At 46.6% G+C, this 15,665-nt stretch overlaps 2 protein-coding genes across 8 annotated transcripts in view; one reads left to right on the forward strand and one right to left on the reverse strand.

The window, feature by feature from the left end:
• The window catches only part of Lnx2 (ligand of numb-protein X 2), a 59,918-nt gene extending 59,284 nt beyond the window's left edge, over positions 1-634 (reverse strand). The window contains exon 1 of the mRNA NM_080795.4: positions 480-634. The gene's annotated coding sequence lies outside the window, so the exon portion shown is untranslated. The remainder of the gene's footprint in view (positions 1-479) is intronic.
• A 142-nt stretch (positions 635-776) lies between these two features.
• The window catches only part of Polr1d (polymerase (RNA) I polypeptide D), a 34,647-nt gene continuing 19,758 nt past the window's right edge, over positions 777-15,665 (forward strand). Inside the window, exons 1-2 of one of the 7 annotated variants that reach the window (XM_030254228.1) lie at positions 777-963; positions 1,395-1,755. In XM_030254228.1, coding sequence (XP_030110088.1) covers positions 1,730-1,755 — 26 coding nt within the window. In that variant the 5' untranslated portion in view covers positions 777-963; positions 1,395-1,729. Of the gene's footprint in view, positions 1,280-1,394; positions 1,756-2,596; positions 3,149-15,665 lie in introns of those variants that run through there. The other 6 variants (XM_030254231.1, XM_030254230.1, XM_030254232.1 and 3 more) reach the window with 6 other exon arrangements.

Here is a 15,665-nt window from a genome sequence, read left to right on the forward strand (position 1 = left end):
CCATTAAAAAGTCCTTGCGTGAAACGTGGCAGAAAGCTTTGAAAAGCCAGCGATGTCTTTCCCAAGAGGTGCTTTGTGCGCAAATGCTTCCAAATCGGGACTCATATTTTGGAAATTATACCCCCCACGCTCCCAAACATGTCAAATCTGAAGAGAAAGGTGAGAATTCCCCCGCAACAGGCTGGGGCAAGGAGGAGGGTGCCTCTCTGCTCATCCCTTCCAGGAAACAAAACCAGAGGGCAACTAGCTAGCGCCACTCTGGCTCCAGACAACGTGCAGACGCAAAGTGCAAGAACTCGTTCCCAAACCTCCATGTCTTGAAAAGCGAGAGGCGCGCAGACCTGCATCGGGGTTCCTGGAACCCGCACCCGCACCGGGCCGGGCCAGACAGCACGCGGCCCCCAGCGGTCCCCCAGATGGTCCCCCCTACCCTGACGCCACACCCCGTCACCGCCCGCACCTGAGGCGAAGTAACTCACTGAGGGAAAGCGGCGGGCTCCCCGCGGGAGCGCTGACGAGGACGCCGCCCGGCTCCGCTCCGCTGGGACTCGCCGCCGCCGATTTCCTGGCGAGAAGCAAAGTCCGGCCAAGACTTTACTTCTCAACCGCCCCTGCTGCCTTTCCCCTAGGGGGCGAGCGCAGAGGCCCAACCCGACACGCACCTGAGCCAATCAACGGCGGACAAAGGCGGGACTAAGAGCGGGCTCGGAGCCTCTCGACCAATCAAGGAGTTCGAGGGGCCGAGTCGGCCCTGCTCATCACCCCCGTGTTAGAGTGAGCGCGTTCCGCCCTCCGCCATCGCTCCCGGCCGGATTCTCCCTCTCAGACACACAGAGAAAACGCTCGGGAAGTGTCTGCGTGCACCCCTGGAGCGCCGCGCCGGGCGTGGGACAGCTGAAGGGAGGGGAGGGCTGCGGGACCAGGCTGAGGGAGAACAGGTGGCGGGGGGCGGCTGACGTGTAGGTGTGCAGGGCGAGGGGACAGCTGGGTGGGGCGGGGACCCAGCCTGGCCAGGGTCAGGTGGGAGCTGGGAGGATGCACCTGAGAAGAAGGGCGGTTCCTTGGGATCAAAGGGAAAAGGAGCTGCCAGTCCCACAGCGTGAGCTCCCGAGGAAGGAGGGCGGTGCTCCAAACTCTCACTTCTCTCGCAAAAGAAAGACCATCGCAGCCCTTGCACCTAGTGGAGATGTACATTTGCACCCCAGGGAGAAAAATTTTTAAAACCCACAGTATCGTCAGGAGAGTCATCTCTGCACAACAGTCTCTCTGCTTTTTCAAGGTGCCCCATGAAAGGCCCCTGAGGACTCAAGTCCTGGGAATAGCCAGCCCTGGGGCAGTCGGGTTCCTGGAGAGCCTAGCAGGCCAGAGATCCGACTCTGACTCTTTTTAAATAGCAGGTGTCTCGGGGCGACAGGTGAGAGCCTATGCTCTTCAGTGGCACTTGGGGACCGGCTGGCTGTGCCCGGCAGCTGGCTTAGCTTCCGCAGTTCCAGGTGAACCGTCCTGCCCGCGCCTGGGCGTGGTCGGGGGCGGGACCCGGTTTAGCCCCGCCCACAGAGGGCCCTGCCGCGCCGCTGCGGCTCCGCCCCCCTCCTTCCGTCATCCGCTTCTTCCGTCGGTGGTTTCTTCCTTCCTGCCTTGTCCCGCACCTTTCGCGACATGGGGAAGAGCTTCCATTTCGCCAGCGCCACCTGAGGATTTCCTGGAGCCGCCACCCCCACCTCCCGCGATGGAAGACGATCAGGAGCTGGAGAGGTAAGGGTGGAGGGGAAGAGTGGAGTGGGGCGGCGGGTCGGGCCAGCGAAGCGGGTGGCGAAGGGGCACGCGGCCGACTGCGGCCCGGCGTGGCGGCTAGGCCTGACCCCAGGCGCTGGGGAAGGAAGGAGAGAGAGTAGAGCGGGCCGGGTTGGGAAGAGGGAGGAGCCGTGGGTTTATTTGTAACAGAAAAGCCCAGAGGGATGCTAGCCATCCGGGAGGGGAGAGAAGTTGGGAATCATGCTGTAAGTCCCAAACTGCCACCACCCCCATTAGAACTGCCTCGTTGTAAGGTCACGCACCGGGCCAGCCGTCCCGAGTGGCGGGCCTGGCGTGTTTAAGTTGGCTAAAGTTACTGCAACTCCGCTCTGTGCAGACTGCTCGTAAATTCTCTCTGTCCACCAAATTCTCCCTCCTATTAAACTTTTCACTTCCTTTAACTTAGTAGTTTCCTTACCTCTTTCAAATGGGAGCCGTAACTGAGCCTGCCACCCTGATAACTTGTGGTTGCCATTTTTATGCTAAAGTAATCGTGTTTTTTATACCTGTCAACTCCCTTTTCATCTTGCAGCAGGGCCTACCCTATTGTAACTCTGCCCCTTTCTTTTGCTCTATCCCAAGAAAGATTTTGCAAACATTTAACTTGGTGGGGTTTTTTTTTTTTTCTGAGATGACACCCCTCCCCCTCTTTGCTGGAGTCAAATGAAGTAGGGAAAAACTGGAGTTAAATATCTATGGCTAGAAGTGTGGAGGCAGGAGAATGAGGCAGTGAATCATAAAAAGTTAATCAGAAAACGATATTCCATGTGATCTTATTCTTACAAAAAAAATATGTGTGTAGAAAAATATCAGGATTGAAGACCTCAATGGCTGAAGGCGAGAGGAAGACAGCCCTGGAAATGGTCCAGGCAGCTGGAACAGATAGACAGTGTGTGACATTTGTCCTGCACGAGGAGGACCATACACTAGGAAACTGTCTGCGGTACATAATCATGAAGAACCCGGAAGTGGAATTTTGTGGTTACACTACGACCCATCCTTCAGAGAGCAAAATTAATTTGCGAATTCAGACCCGGGGTGCCCTTCCAGCTGTTGAGCCGTTTCAGAAAGGCCTGAATGAGCTCTTGAATGTCTGCCAGCATGTGCTTGTCAAGTTTGAGGCCAGCATAAAGGACTATAAAGCTAAAAAGGCAAGCAAAAAGGAGCCCACATTCTAGTCCCTCGTGCAGGGTACAAGCAGGACCACCCTCAGGATGGTGCAGAACCCAGAATTGTGATTGCAGCATGTACTGTCCTGTAGGAAAGAAAATGTGGCTCTAGCTATTGACCCATACAGCTGTTGGAATCTCTGCAAGTATATTTGCCTAATAAATTCTCTCTTTTGTTTAAACTAGTTTTGAGTGGTTTCTCTTCCTTGAACCTAGATGAACCCCAAGGATGGTGTCACCCTCTTAATTGAACCAACACTAAAAGTGAGCAAACAGATAATTGGGCCAAGGTAGGGGTTTTGATCATAGATTTTTTTTTTTTTTTTTGAGACAGGGTTTCTCTGTGTAGCCCTGGAACTCACTCTGTAGACCAGGCTGGCCTCAAACTCAGAAATCCGCCTGCCTCTGCCTCCCAAGTGCTGGGCTTAAAGGCGTGTACCACCACGCCCAGCTTGATCACAGCTCTTAAAGAGTCTCTTTATTTCTATATGATTGAGGTGCTAAGGAAAGGAGAGGTGACATAGAACGAGACCCAGGAGACTGTAACTAGAAGGGCTGGAAAGAAGACTGGCAGAGGGACTTGAATTTTTTTTTTTAACATTTTACTCATTATTTGTGTACACAAACTTGCCATGGCACACAGATAGGAGTCTCTTCTCTCCTTCCACCATATCGGAGCTACTTGGTGATTGCTGGGCTTGGCAGCAAGCACCTGTACCCACTAAACCATCTCACCAGGTTTTTTTTTTTTTTTAACTAATGAAAATGCATCTTTTGATACGATTAGTAGACTACCTTAAGGGTGAAGATAATATGAAGTGCTCTTCAGAATTTTAATTGGTATCAGGCTCTACTTTGTAGCATTAGTAGGGTAGATGTCAGTTTACTGCTTGAATTCCAGAACACTAATGAAATGTATAGGTGCAACATGAGTAAACCAATTTTTATTAGGTTTTGTGCAGGCATGTTTGTGTGCATATGCATGTATGCATATGGAGGCCAGAAGTTCCATAAGGATGGTTCATCAGGAGCCAGCAACTTACTTTTGGTTGGTTGGTTTGAGGCAGTTCCACTAACTAGCCCTGGCTGACTTAGAACACACATGGTAAGCTTGCCTTTGCCCTAGTTTCTCACAAGCTGGGTTAAGGGCTTTTGTCAGTTAGGCTAGACTACCCTAGGGACCCACCTATATCTGTCTCCTGAGCACTGGGCTTGGCTGCGAGCTTAACAAATCTACTCAACTTTTAAGTTCAGGAGATTAAAATCAGATCCTTACATTTTGTAACAAGTGCTTCAGCAACTGAGCTGTCTCGCCAGCTCTAACTTTAATCATTGGGAAAACTGGAATTACCAGGTAACAATTGCAGTCTTTAGGTAGGTATATTAAATAGAGCCCAGGGTTACATAGAAGAGATAATATTTGATAGAAAGTCAGGATTAGGAAGAGCAGAATTCTGTACAGAAGAAATGACATTTTGGGAAACTTGAAATATTAACAAAGCATATCACATCCAAGAGTCACCTGGTTTCTCTCCTTAATCCTGTCTTGTAAGCATCCTACCCAAGTGAGACTTAATCCACCCGAAATATCTGCCGGCCCTTGAGCAGAGTCACCTCACGCTCTAGAGCTTTGTTGCTTTGGGATCTTTAGTAATGCTTGTCTTCAGTCAGAACTTCATTGTCTGCCAGGGATGATGGTGTCTGCCTGTAACCTTAGCATTAAAAAGATGCAAACAGAATTGCAAGTTGAAGGCCAGACTGACTGTCTTAACAAGAGCTTGCCTCAGAAAAACACCACCGATATACTGAAGATACAGGACTCTTGGCACACGCCTTTAATCCCAGTACTCTGGAGACAGGGATCTCTAAGTTTGAGGCCAGCCTGGTCTTGAGAGTAAGTTAGGAAGGCCAAGGCTACATAGAGAAACTCTGTCTCGAAAAGCCAAAAAAAAAAAAAAAGAACCTTTAAGCTATATTTGACCTCTTCTGCCCTGTCAGAGCCTGTATTTCCTATACTTGGCCCGCTTTTTACAAAGATACTTTTATACTCATTGAGTGCCTGGATGGTACCAGGCCTTGAAAACAGATAACTGCAGGAACTTGTTTTTGTTTTTTGAAAAAGGGTTTCTGTGTAGCCCTGGCTGTCCTGGAATCCCATGCCTGGGGATTAAAGGCGTGAACTACCACTGCCTGGCTCGACAGTAGGAATTTTTTAAATCATAGTTCTGTGAAAGAAACAAATACGAGGCCAGATAGAGAACTTGAGAAGTATCTGCTTTGAGCACAGAAACCAGGGAAGGTCTTCCAGAGATTGCAGGACAAGAAGGAGGTGGCTATGCAGAGTGGAGAGCAAATGCGTGCTTGGGGGGGGGGGGGGGAACGACAACAGAAACTGGTCCTGAAGTAGAAGCTAAATGTAGGAGAACTGAAAGATTTGCATGATTTAGTATAGCAGATAAGGAGACGGGCCCGTTCTCCTGATTCGTTGAGGAAAAGGGCTGGAGTGATGTGTTATTTCAATTACAGTGTGGGATGTGACCAGAAGTGGCCCAAAATGTTGATAGACGACAATAGGGAGAAGGGTGAAGCCCTAGGAACGGGATGTGGAGGATACAGAACCAGATGTTTCTATCTCTCATCTAGGATGGGGGCCAGTTCCTAATACAAGGAGCTTACAAGTCAACTGTTGTGTTGTGAGGAGCCAAAAGTAAACTTGGTGAGTCCTGATCATAAAGATGGAAGTCCACAGAGTTACAACAGAAAGTGATAAGGAAGGAGCTGGGAGCCAAGCCTCAGGCAACCTCAGTGAGCAAGCAAGGACAAAGAATAACTGACGAGACAGTGAAGTCTGCTGCAAGTGAAGCTGTGGGAGCCAGGGAAAGTGATGCTGAGTAACTCAGCCCCGAGACGGAGGGAGAAAAGGCCCTTGGAATTAGCACAGAGGCCGCTGGCTGTGGGCCGATTTCATCCGGGCCTAAGGACAGGACTCTGCTGGGGAATGGCTTGGTTTGAGTTTTCCAAAGATAAAATATACACGGCCATTACAAGTAGGAAAATTGGAAGGTGTAAGAGTCCAGTTAAGGAAGACAGTGAACTGTAAATCCGTTTAGGGTGGCCATAAACAGGCTCACATAAAAATGTAGAAGGCAGATGGACTCAGGGGAAAAATAGGGTAATCAGGAGTGCCACATGTGTGGAAGGAACTGTGCTGTCTGTAGGAGCTAGAGGGCTGAGAGAGACCTCGGGGTGTTGGTGCGTCCTCTTAATACCTGCAGGCAGAGGCTGGTAGAACTCTGAATTTGAAGACAACCTAATGTATATAGTGAGTTCTGGGCCAAGGCTGTGAAAGAAAGGACAGGGAGAATGGGGGAGACAGACTTGTACTTGAATCATATTTATTTATATAAACTGAAAAAATTTCTCACTACCTCGCTTGCTCCTTAATGACATTGAGCTCAAACCACTACAGTGTTAATGATTCAAGATCAGAAGTTCTGTTCGGCCGTAAAATCCTGTGCCCTCGAAAGAGCTAATCATTAAATACTATGCCTATATGCCAACGGCTTTTAATATCTAATAATTCTGAGTATCTGGCTTAGCACTTGCCATTTTCAAAGCACTTTACAAACTAGTTCTAAATTACGTATAGCAGTAGCATCTAAGTGCCCTAATTAATTGGCATAATACAGGTTTGTGCAGTATCTCTGTAGAGAAGGAAAAGTGTCTACATAAAAAGTGATCCATTTAGTTGTGACCCAGAGCATCTTGCACTTCAGGAGATAGGAAAGCGTATTGGATTCTTTGGTCCGTGATTGATTACTCTTCTTTTCAGTTTATTTATTAAGATCACAGTGTCCAGGGGGAAGGAAAAGAGTAAATCAAAATAGAGATGGAAAAATTTTTAGTTGAAAAGAACTATTTTGAGGATGAGGTTTAAGACAGGGTCTCTACATAGCCCTAGCTGTGCTAGAACTTACTGTGTAGAGCAGGCTGGCCTCAGACTCACAGAGATCCATTTGCCTCTGCCTCCCGAGTGCTGGGATTAAAGGTGTGCCACCACACTCAGCTAATAAAATATATATTTTTAAAAGATTATAGTCTTCCAGGTCTTTAGACAAAAGTCATATTTCTGGTTAACTTCGTTTACAGATTCCAATGATCTTTGGATCATCCTTCAAATAGAGTCCCCAAGAGATGCCTCTAGTTCCACCAGCCTACTTTCAAAGATCTGTAATAACTCCAGATCTGGCCTTTTCTGATCAAATTCTTTTTTCTTTTTTTTTTTTTTTTTTTTTTTTTTTTTTTTTTTTTTTTTGGTTTTTCGAGACAGGGTTTTTCTGTAGCCCTGGCTGTCCTGGAACTCACTCTGTAGACCAGGCTGGCCTCGAACTCAGAAATCCACCTGCCTCTGCCTCCCGAGTGCTGGGATTAAAGGCGTGCACCAACACGCCCGGCTCTTTTTACTGTTTTTTTTTTTCTTATTTTTTTTTCTGATCAAATTCTTAATACTGTATTTTCTTTTGCTGCTTAGATTTTATAAGACATGTGATACAGTTGCTGTTTGGGTCTGTTTATTTCAAGGATGGAGTGCTTATTACAGCTAGCCTTCACTGGACCTCACACTATCTACACAGCAAGTAAGGCCTGAGAGCACCATCCTGAGAAATAGTGATGAGAGAGTCTAATGAGTCCATTCTAACAAGCCTGCTGTGGTTTGGATGGGGCAAATAAGGTGTACATAGGAAAAAGACTTTGTTTTAATGTGTGGTGTTGCATAGGTAAGTATAGAACATAAAATGTAACAGATAAGGGCTGGAGAGGTGGCTCAGCAGCTAAGAGCACCGATTGCTCTTCCAGAGGTCCTGAGTTCAATTCCCAGCAATTCACAGCCACCTATAATGGCATCTTATGCCATCTTCTGGCTCTCGTTATATACAAATACATTAACAAATCTTTAAAAATTAACAGATAAGACAGGATTGAGGCAGTCACTGTTTGTGCACTCCCACCTGCTCTTGGGATGGGAACCTAGGCACTGAGGACAGCGAACAAGGCAGGTGTGTTCTGCTTTCCAGGAACTCGGGAAATACTCGTTAGTAGGTTGTGAAAGAAGACCAGTGTTCAGAGATGTATGGCTTTCCTCTTTCCTAATGTAAAGGAGCTGTTAGCTGGGCCTGGTCTCTCTCTCATGCCTAGTAGTACTCATGTAGGAGGGTCTCAAGGTCACGGATAGCCAGGACTACAGCAAAACATCCAAGCCCAGCCTGTACACCTCAGTGAGACCACGCTCACACCATGGGAACAGCTCCACATGTAGCTCTGCAGTACAGTCCTTGCCCTAGCATGTATAGGTTTGGACTTGACTACCACCTGGGGGTGGGGGGGGGGGGGAGCAACAATGAGTCCTGAGTCAGTGCATGCCACAAGCTGGTGTGCATCCCGTATCTGTGTGGAGAGAACAGTAGAGTCAGCAGTGAGTTCAGACCATTTAATAGAGCAGGTATGGTAGACTAGCAACATAGATAAATGTAGGACTAGAGACTTGAGCACCGGATACAAGAAACTTCTAGAAAAGGAACTTAGATTCTGTATGGTAAAGATGCAGAGAGAACACAAACTTCTCAGGAGCCTATATCCATGTTCACTTAGTCAGAGGCTTTTCAGCCACTCCCTCACAACCAAAAACCAGTAAGGCAAGATTTACCTCTCCCAGGGCCTGTCCTACTAATAAGAGTTAAATGATTCAACTGCTTTAAATCTATCTCCTTGCCAAACATGTCAGAATAATTGGCATCTTTTAAAAAGGATGCAACTCCAGGGCTTCCAGGTGTAAAAACTAGAGGTAGAAAGAGAGAGGGTCAGGGAAGTGAGCTGACTGCTGCCGGCCGTTGACACTAGGTTGGTCTCTTCAACGGAAACCAGCCAGGCCTGGTGGTATACAAAGCTATCCCAGTCCATGAGAAGCTGAGGCAGGAGAATGGAGAATTTGAGGCCAGCCTGGGTCACAAAGCAAGACCTTGCCTTCAAAATATAAAAGAATATTTTGCTAGTTTCTTAAATAACTATTGAGCACAGGGATATAGCGGGAAACAAGCTGGCCTGCATGCAGCTTAGTTCTAATGGCACAGAGAGGCAATAAATGCACGTTACCAATCGACATTAGCAGTTACTGTGATTATTATAATTACACATTATTGTTAGGTATGTCGAACACGCTGGTTGATTTGTTTATCTTCTTGAGTGAAAATCGTGTAACAAACAAAAACTCAGTAGCTCTGTGACTTTAGCCCCAGGGAGCACTGTAAAGAGGTCTGGTGGGCTCCCAGACTGTTCAAGCTTATAAGAAAAGCCATTCTGAAATAGCATCCCTATTAATAGACTATGCATAACAATCAGAAAGAAGTGGATTGGATTTCTTCTCTCTTGAAGAAATTGAGACTGCTGGAACATTCACAGTCTTCCCCACACTTGGAAATGAGGCGGGAATGGCAAGGCCTGCAGCAGACGAGCGCCTGGTGCAGCGCCAGCTGTCTGCAGTGTTGGTTGGAAGCCAGGGCTCAATCTAGGCCGGTGAGCATAAAACAGCGTAAAGTAGACCATATGTAGGCCTCAGTCAGTAATTCCTGCTTGTTGTAAGTAATATTTTATACCTGCATCAAAAAAGTTCCAGCTGGGCATGGTGGCGCACACCTTTAACCCCAGCTCTCTTGGGAAGCCGAGGCAGGCAGGAATCTGAGTTCAAGTCTAGTCTGTGCTGTGCAGAAAGACCCTGAGAGAGACAGAGAGAAGAATATGTGTGAAGAGCCTGTGAGAAAATCAATCTGCTTAGAACATCTGAGGAAGAGGCAGCCAGGTTGCTTAGCTACGTGAGGTTGGATTTCTTTCCCTTTTCAAGAGGAGAGTCTTCTCTGTGAGTCCTTTTTCAGTATTCTATAAGGGCCAAGATTGAGAACTGAGGTGAGAAGGCCTTGTGGCCCTACCACTTCCCAGGCTTTTCTGAACCTCTGGTTTTCTTATCTATAAACTGGGTGAATAATAACACTCATTTGGTAGGATTATTATAAAGGATAAATGAATTAAAACAGCACAGTACTTACAAGATACACACTCTCAGATGTCATCTATTGTATTGGTAGTCAGTCAATCCAGGTAATGGTGGTTACACTAATGGCATCCACAGGCTGTGTCTTGTTATCTATGGGAATATCAGGGTTGGCTTAAGTCCCATCTTTCCATACTGTCATTGTAACTGTCTACCATCGGTCACTGGCCTGGCTAGTTTTATGTCAACTTGATGCAAGTTGTAGTCATCTTGCAGGAGAGACTCACAATTGAGAAAATGCCTCCATAAGATCAGGCTGTAGGGCATTTTCTTAATTAGTGGTGTGGGAGGGCCCATCTATTTGTGGGTGGTGCGACTCCTGGCCTGGTGGTTCTGGGTGCTATAAGAAAGCTGGCTAGTTTGATGATGGTGGAGTTTACCTTTGATCCTAGCACTTAGGAGGCAGAGGCAATCGAATCAATCTGTGATTTCAAGCCAGTCAGGTCTACATAGTGAGTTCCAAGACAGCCAGAGCTACACAGTGAGACTCTGTCTCAAAAACAAAACATTAAGGAGAGAGAGAAAGGGAGAGAGAGAGAGAGAGAGAGAGAGAGAGAGAGAGAGAGAGAGAGAGAGGAAGAGGAAGAGGAAGAGGAAGAGAGAAGAAAGCAGCCTGAGCAAGTTCTAAGGAGCAAGCCAATCCAGTAAGCAGCAGTCCTCCGTGGTTTGTGCATTGCCTCCTGCCTCCAGGCTCCTGCTGTGTTCTATGATTCACTGTTATATGAAACTATGACTGAATGACCCTTTTCTCCCAAGTTGCTTTTAGTCATGGTGTTTCATGCGGTGTTTCACAGCAACAGATCCCCTAAATAGGCAATCATCTTTCATAGACACCTGACTTGTTTCCTGTCTCAGGGCTTTGACCCTTGTCCCATTCTTGCCTAAGATTCTCTTCCCTTACCCTTTCATATGGTCTGCACTGCAAGGCAGTTTGCTCAGGGACACCACCCTTGACTGTGGTGTTGATCGCCCATTTCCATGTAGCTAGTTACCCCAAGACCTAGGGACGGGAAACAAACACTTCTGCATTTTGTGGATCAGGAATGCTGGTGGGGCTTAGCCAAGTGCTTCAGAGTCAAGGTCTCCGAGAAGACTGCAGACTGCAGTTCTGGGGCTTGCATGGAGGAGGACTTGTCCGGGGCTGACATCAGGGACTGCCTGGTAACCTTGGCTGCTTGTTTCTCCCAGTACAACTACAGTCAAAAGGGGGCACTGCTACACTAAGGCTGTCCTGTGTATTCCCAAATCTCAGAAGTGACACCTCACCCATCCCACTGGTAAATGTGAATCAGTATGTCTAGGCCGCAGTGCAGAAGTGGTTACTCCAGGATTACTCTAAACGTTGGCAACTGAAACCACAGGGCCACTTTAGAGGCTGCCTACTGCAGTGACCTCTCAAACAGCATCTTACATCCTCAAGAAAACCTTACTTTGATGGCCTTTCCTTAGTTTGTTCCTTCACAGATCTCATCATGCAGTGAGTTGGGATGGACTTGTTTATCGTCTCTTTAACTATAAACTGTGGAGGCGAAGAGTGCCTGGTGTGCAGTGAATGGATGACAGTGTGTGTGATGATTGCCAGCTCTCCATGGGGAGGAAACAACCTAAAAGACTGATAGTTCCTAACGACATGATGTCGCATACTCATCAGGAAGACAAGAGTATGTTTGTTGATGACTCATCGCGGTGTACAGGAGGCACTCAGAATGCTAGGTATCATTTCTAATAACTTTTTTTTTTTGAGACTGGATTTCTCTGTATAGCCCTGGCTGTCCTGGAACTCACTTTGTAGACCAGGCTGGCCTTGAACTCAGAAATCTGCCTGCCTCTGCCTCACAAGTGCTGGGACTAAAGGCGTGCGCCACCATGCCCGGCCCCATTTCTTCTAACTCTTAATTGCAAGCTGTTTCCCCAAGCTCCTCCCTGCAAGTCCCTCTGCCCCTATAGTACTTACTGCCTTCAAACTTAAATACATGTGTGTGTATATATGTATACAGATAGTTAGATAACTATATACAGATAATTTACATATTTATTGGCTGCTTCCTTTTATCCAAGCCCCCCACACACACACACACACACACTTGCACACAATCCAGTTCACTGTAGCATAAAACTCAGTGTAGAGATTTTTATCTGAATGTTCACTGATGTGTCTGTTAGTGCCTTAAAACACTGCCTGGCCTACAGTGAATGCTTGGTAAGAGGAACTCTTTTTTTTTTTTTTTTCCTTATTAAATATCTCAAAGAGCTGAACTTGGATTTCAAAGGTTGGAATAACTATTGGGTCAGTTTGTAGCCACATGTCTATAGCTCCATAGTCTGTCGTATGGACAATAAGAGACTGGCCTTTCCAGGAGTTCACTGAGGTAAAGGGTGGCCATGGTTAGACAAAGAGTGTCAGGGAAGTAGCCGTGTAATAGGATTCGGGCAGATCTGATGGGCAGAGCCAGGTAGGTGAATCCAGCCTGAGCACAGGAGGATGGGTAAATGAGTAGCTCACGTTAGCGAGAGCTGAGATGAGGGCACACTTGGACTTGTGAGTTGCGTCTTCTGCTTTGAACACACACAATCTGGTCTCAGAGTTGGAGTCTCACAGACAGTAATATTACAATAAAATAAAACAAGATGACAAACTTTGTAGGACTACTCAAATGTTAGTTTGCCCTTGCATTATAATACAGTTTCAGAAATTCCATCCATTAGATATAGTCTTGAGCCTTATGAAAAATAAAACCAAGAATCCTCTGGGGTATTTGTGATGGGCATTTGTCTTACCAACTGGACACGTTTGCTTACAATAAGACGAATAGGGCTGGGCAGTGGTGGTGCACGCCTTTAACCCAGCACTTGGGAGGCAGAGGCAGGCAGATTTCTGAGTTCAAGGCCAGCCTGGTCTACAGTGTGAGTTCCAGGACAGCAAGGGCTACACAGAGAAATCCTGTCTCGAAAAATCCCTCCCTTGCATCCTCATGGACATTTAGTGAATAGATGTTCATTTCTGCCTTAATTATAAGTTTTCTTTATTCTTGAGACTGTCATTCATGAATATAATGAAATATGTGCCCTCCACCCCTCCATATTACCCTAACACGCTCTGCTCCCAACTCCATGTGATATATTTTTTGATAACCCACTAAGTCTCTCCAGTCTATCTGTACTGACCATGCATGACTGTGGGGGCCGTCCACTGGAACATGAGAGATCCTTCCCCAGTAGCTGGCAAGTGCCAGTGGCTCCACATTAACAGCGAGGCCTGGAGAGTGCCTGCTCTCAGCTGTGCCGTCATCCTGACTGGCTTGATTCTGCGTGGATAACCACAGCCACTGCGAGTCCATGAGTGAATAGCCGTGTGGTGTCCAGAAGCAGCGTCTCACGGCACGCCTCCCTGTCCTCCAGCTCTGACATCTCTCTGTCTCCTTTCAAGATATTCCCTGAGCTCTCCGGAGCCAGGGGTGCTCATGACAGAGATATCCCAGTTGGGGCTGAACGCTCAGTCTCAGCGTTTTGATCAGTTAATGTGTCTCTGCATGGACTGCTGCCTGCTGCAAAAAAGAAACTTTTCTGATAGGTTGAGAGCATCCCAGATATGTTGCTATAAACATAAATATCTAGAAAGCAATTTGACAATGTTACAATTCAGTGAACTAAAAATAGCAAGTTCTACCCTTGTGCCTATGATCTCTCCAGTTATGGGTGTTTAACCAAGATTAAAGTACCAGACATGAAATTCTTGCTGTGGAATGGCCCTCAAGTCCAATCAGAAAATGAGAATGACCCTCTAACAGTACTACACGATTGCACTAACAGGTCCATCTTGCCTAGGCAGGTTGGCATTATGGCAGGCAGTATCTAGTGCTGGGTAAAGCTACTGATGTCTTTTCTCCCCCAACAGCCTGCATAGATAGCACCTTCTGACATGGAATGCTAGCCAGCAGGAAGGAAATTTCTTGCTTGGTTGAGACTGTTTTTCCTAGTCCTGTAGCCAAATAGGGTCTTAGCATGTAGTTATTATGGAGGGCAGCCAAGGACAATGGTAATAGCCTGTGTTGTTTTAGAGACCTTTGGGGCCTGCCTCACCAATAACTCGTAGGGAGGTATCCCATGCCTTGCACTGCCGTTTTCATTTAATAACCTGTGTCTTCTGGGAGCAGCATTGCATAAGTGTTAGTTTCTAACCAACTGGGATCCCAGAATAAGTTGTAATTGGAACGCAGAGTTCAAGGGTCACCATCATTGAGGAGATTTAAAGTGGTCTCAGATCCTGGGCTGCTCGCTTACACTGTTCCGCGTACTTAAGCATAAATCTTGGTGCTAAGAACACTTAGCAGGATTTTTCTTCAAAAGTGATTAATCTATGAAATTGGAGACATAAGTTTCAATTAGCACTGCATTCCAAAGATGAGGCATGGAGCAGGGCCATCATCTTCTTTGTCAGAGTAAATGAGTTGGATTTACGTTCTGTGTCAGATCCTGTGATCTAAGCTCTCAGGCTTGATGCCACAATTTTATTTCTGTCTCCATGTGAAGATTATACTTTGTCCGTAAATGGATAGTGAAATGGGGTGGGGGGTGGGGGGCTTTAGAAGCTGATGATTAGAAACCTTGATTGAAAATGTCTTGTCTTTAGAATTGTCAGCCTAAGGGTGTGTCCCTGTCTGCTGCCCAGACTTGAGGCAGGCAAAGCAGAAGGTTCCCTTCCTGTTGGCCTGTCCCAGTGGGCCAGCCTTCTCTGAGCTGTGTGCTTCCCAGCAAGCCAAGACTTGAGAAAGCCAACTCGGCTTATTTCTAGCGAAAAGCAGATGGCCTCCCACCACGTAGCTCTGACTGCAGAGGGAAACCGACTCAAGTAGGGAAACCAGTTTAACCCTCCTTTCAGAGTTGATGGCTTCCCACCTCTAAGAAAGGAAACCGAGGTCTGTACAAGTTAAGGGAGCTGACTGAAGTCAGACAGCTAGCGAGTCTTAGCCATGCAGAGGCCGGTGGCTTAGAGGCTGCCTCAGAACCCTTGTATGGCTTTAATAGTAACACTCAGTTTGTGAAAATGCACATTTTCAATCTTATTAAGCTTTATGGGCACCATCTTTAAATGAATTCATTTTAACTTTTTCACTTATATTTCTCCAAAACACCTCTTGAACAGCCTCAAAAATGCTGGGATTATCTTCATGAATGAGTAAAAATAAGAAAGTTGTACAGACACAAGGTCAGAGCTTTGCCCCTTACTGTTAACCTAGGCATATCAGCAGCACTGCCCCAAAGCATTAGCTGTTCACCACTAAGGGGGGGGGGGGGGGACAGCCAGATCAAGGGTTCTTCTGGGAGTCCATGAAGTGACATGCTATAATCACTGTGTATGTGGTGGGTATCAGAAATATGTGTGTGCTTTTCTTAACACATGTACAGCCATCAATACTCCATTGAAATTATACCTACAAAGTAGTTATTTAAAATCTCAAAACAGCACCTTTTATATACTCAGGGCCTTAATGTTGCATTACTATATGTATAATTACATTTAACCCCCCATAGAAGCTCTAAAAGCCTGGTAGGAATGTCTCCATTTAGCAGATTTCATAGTTATGTTGAAGCTATCTAGC

Source organism: Mus musculus, chromosome 5 (genome assembly GCF_000001635.26).
Source record: "Mus musculus strain C57BL/6J chromosome 5, GRCm38.p6 C57BL/6J".
In the NCBI taxonomy this organism is placed as follows: Eukaryota; Metazoa; Chordata; class Mammalia; order Rodentia; family Muridae; genus Mus; species Mus musculus.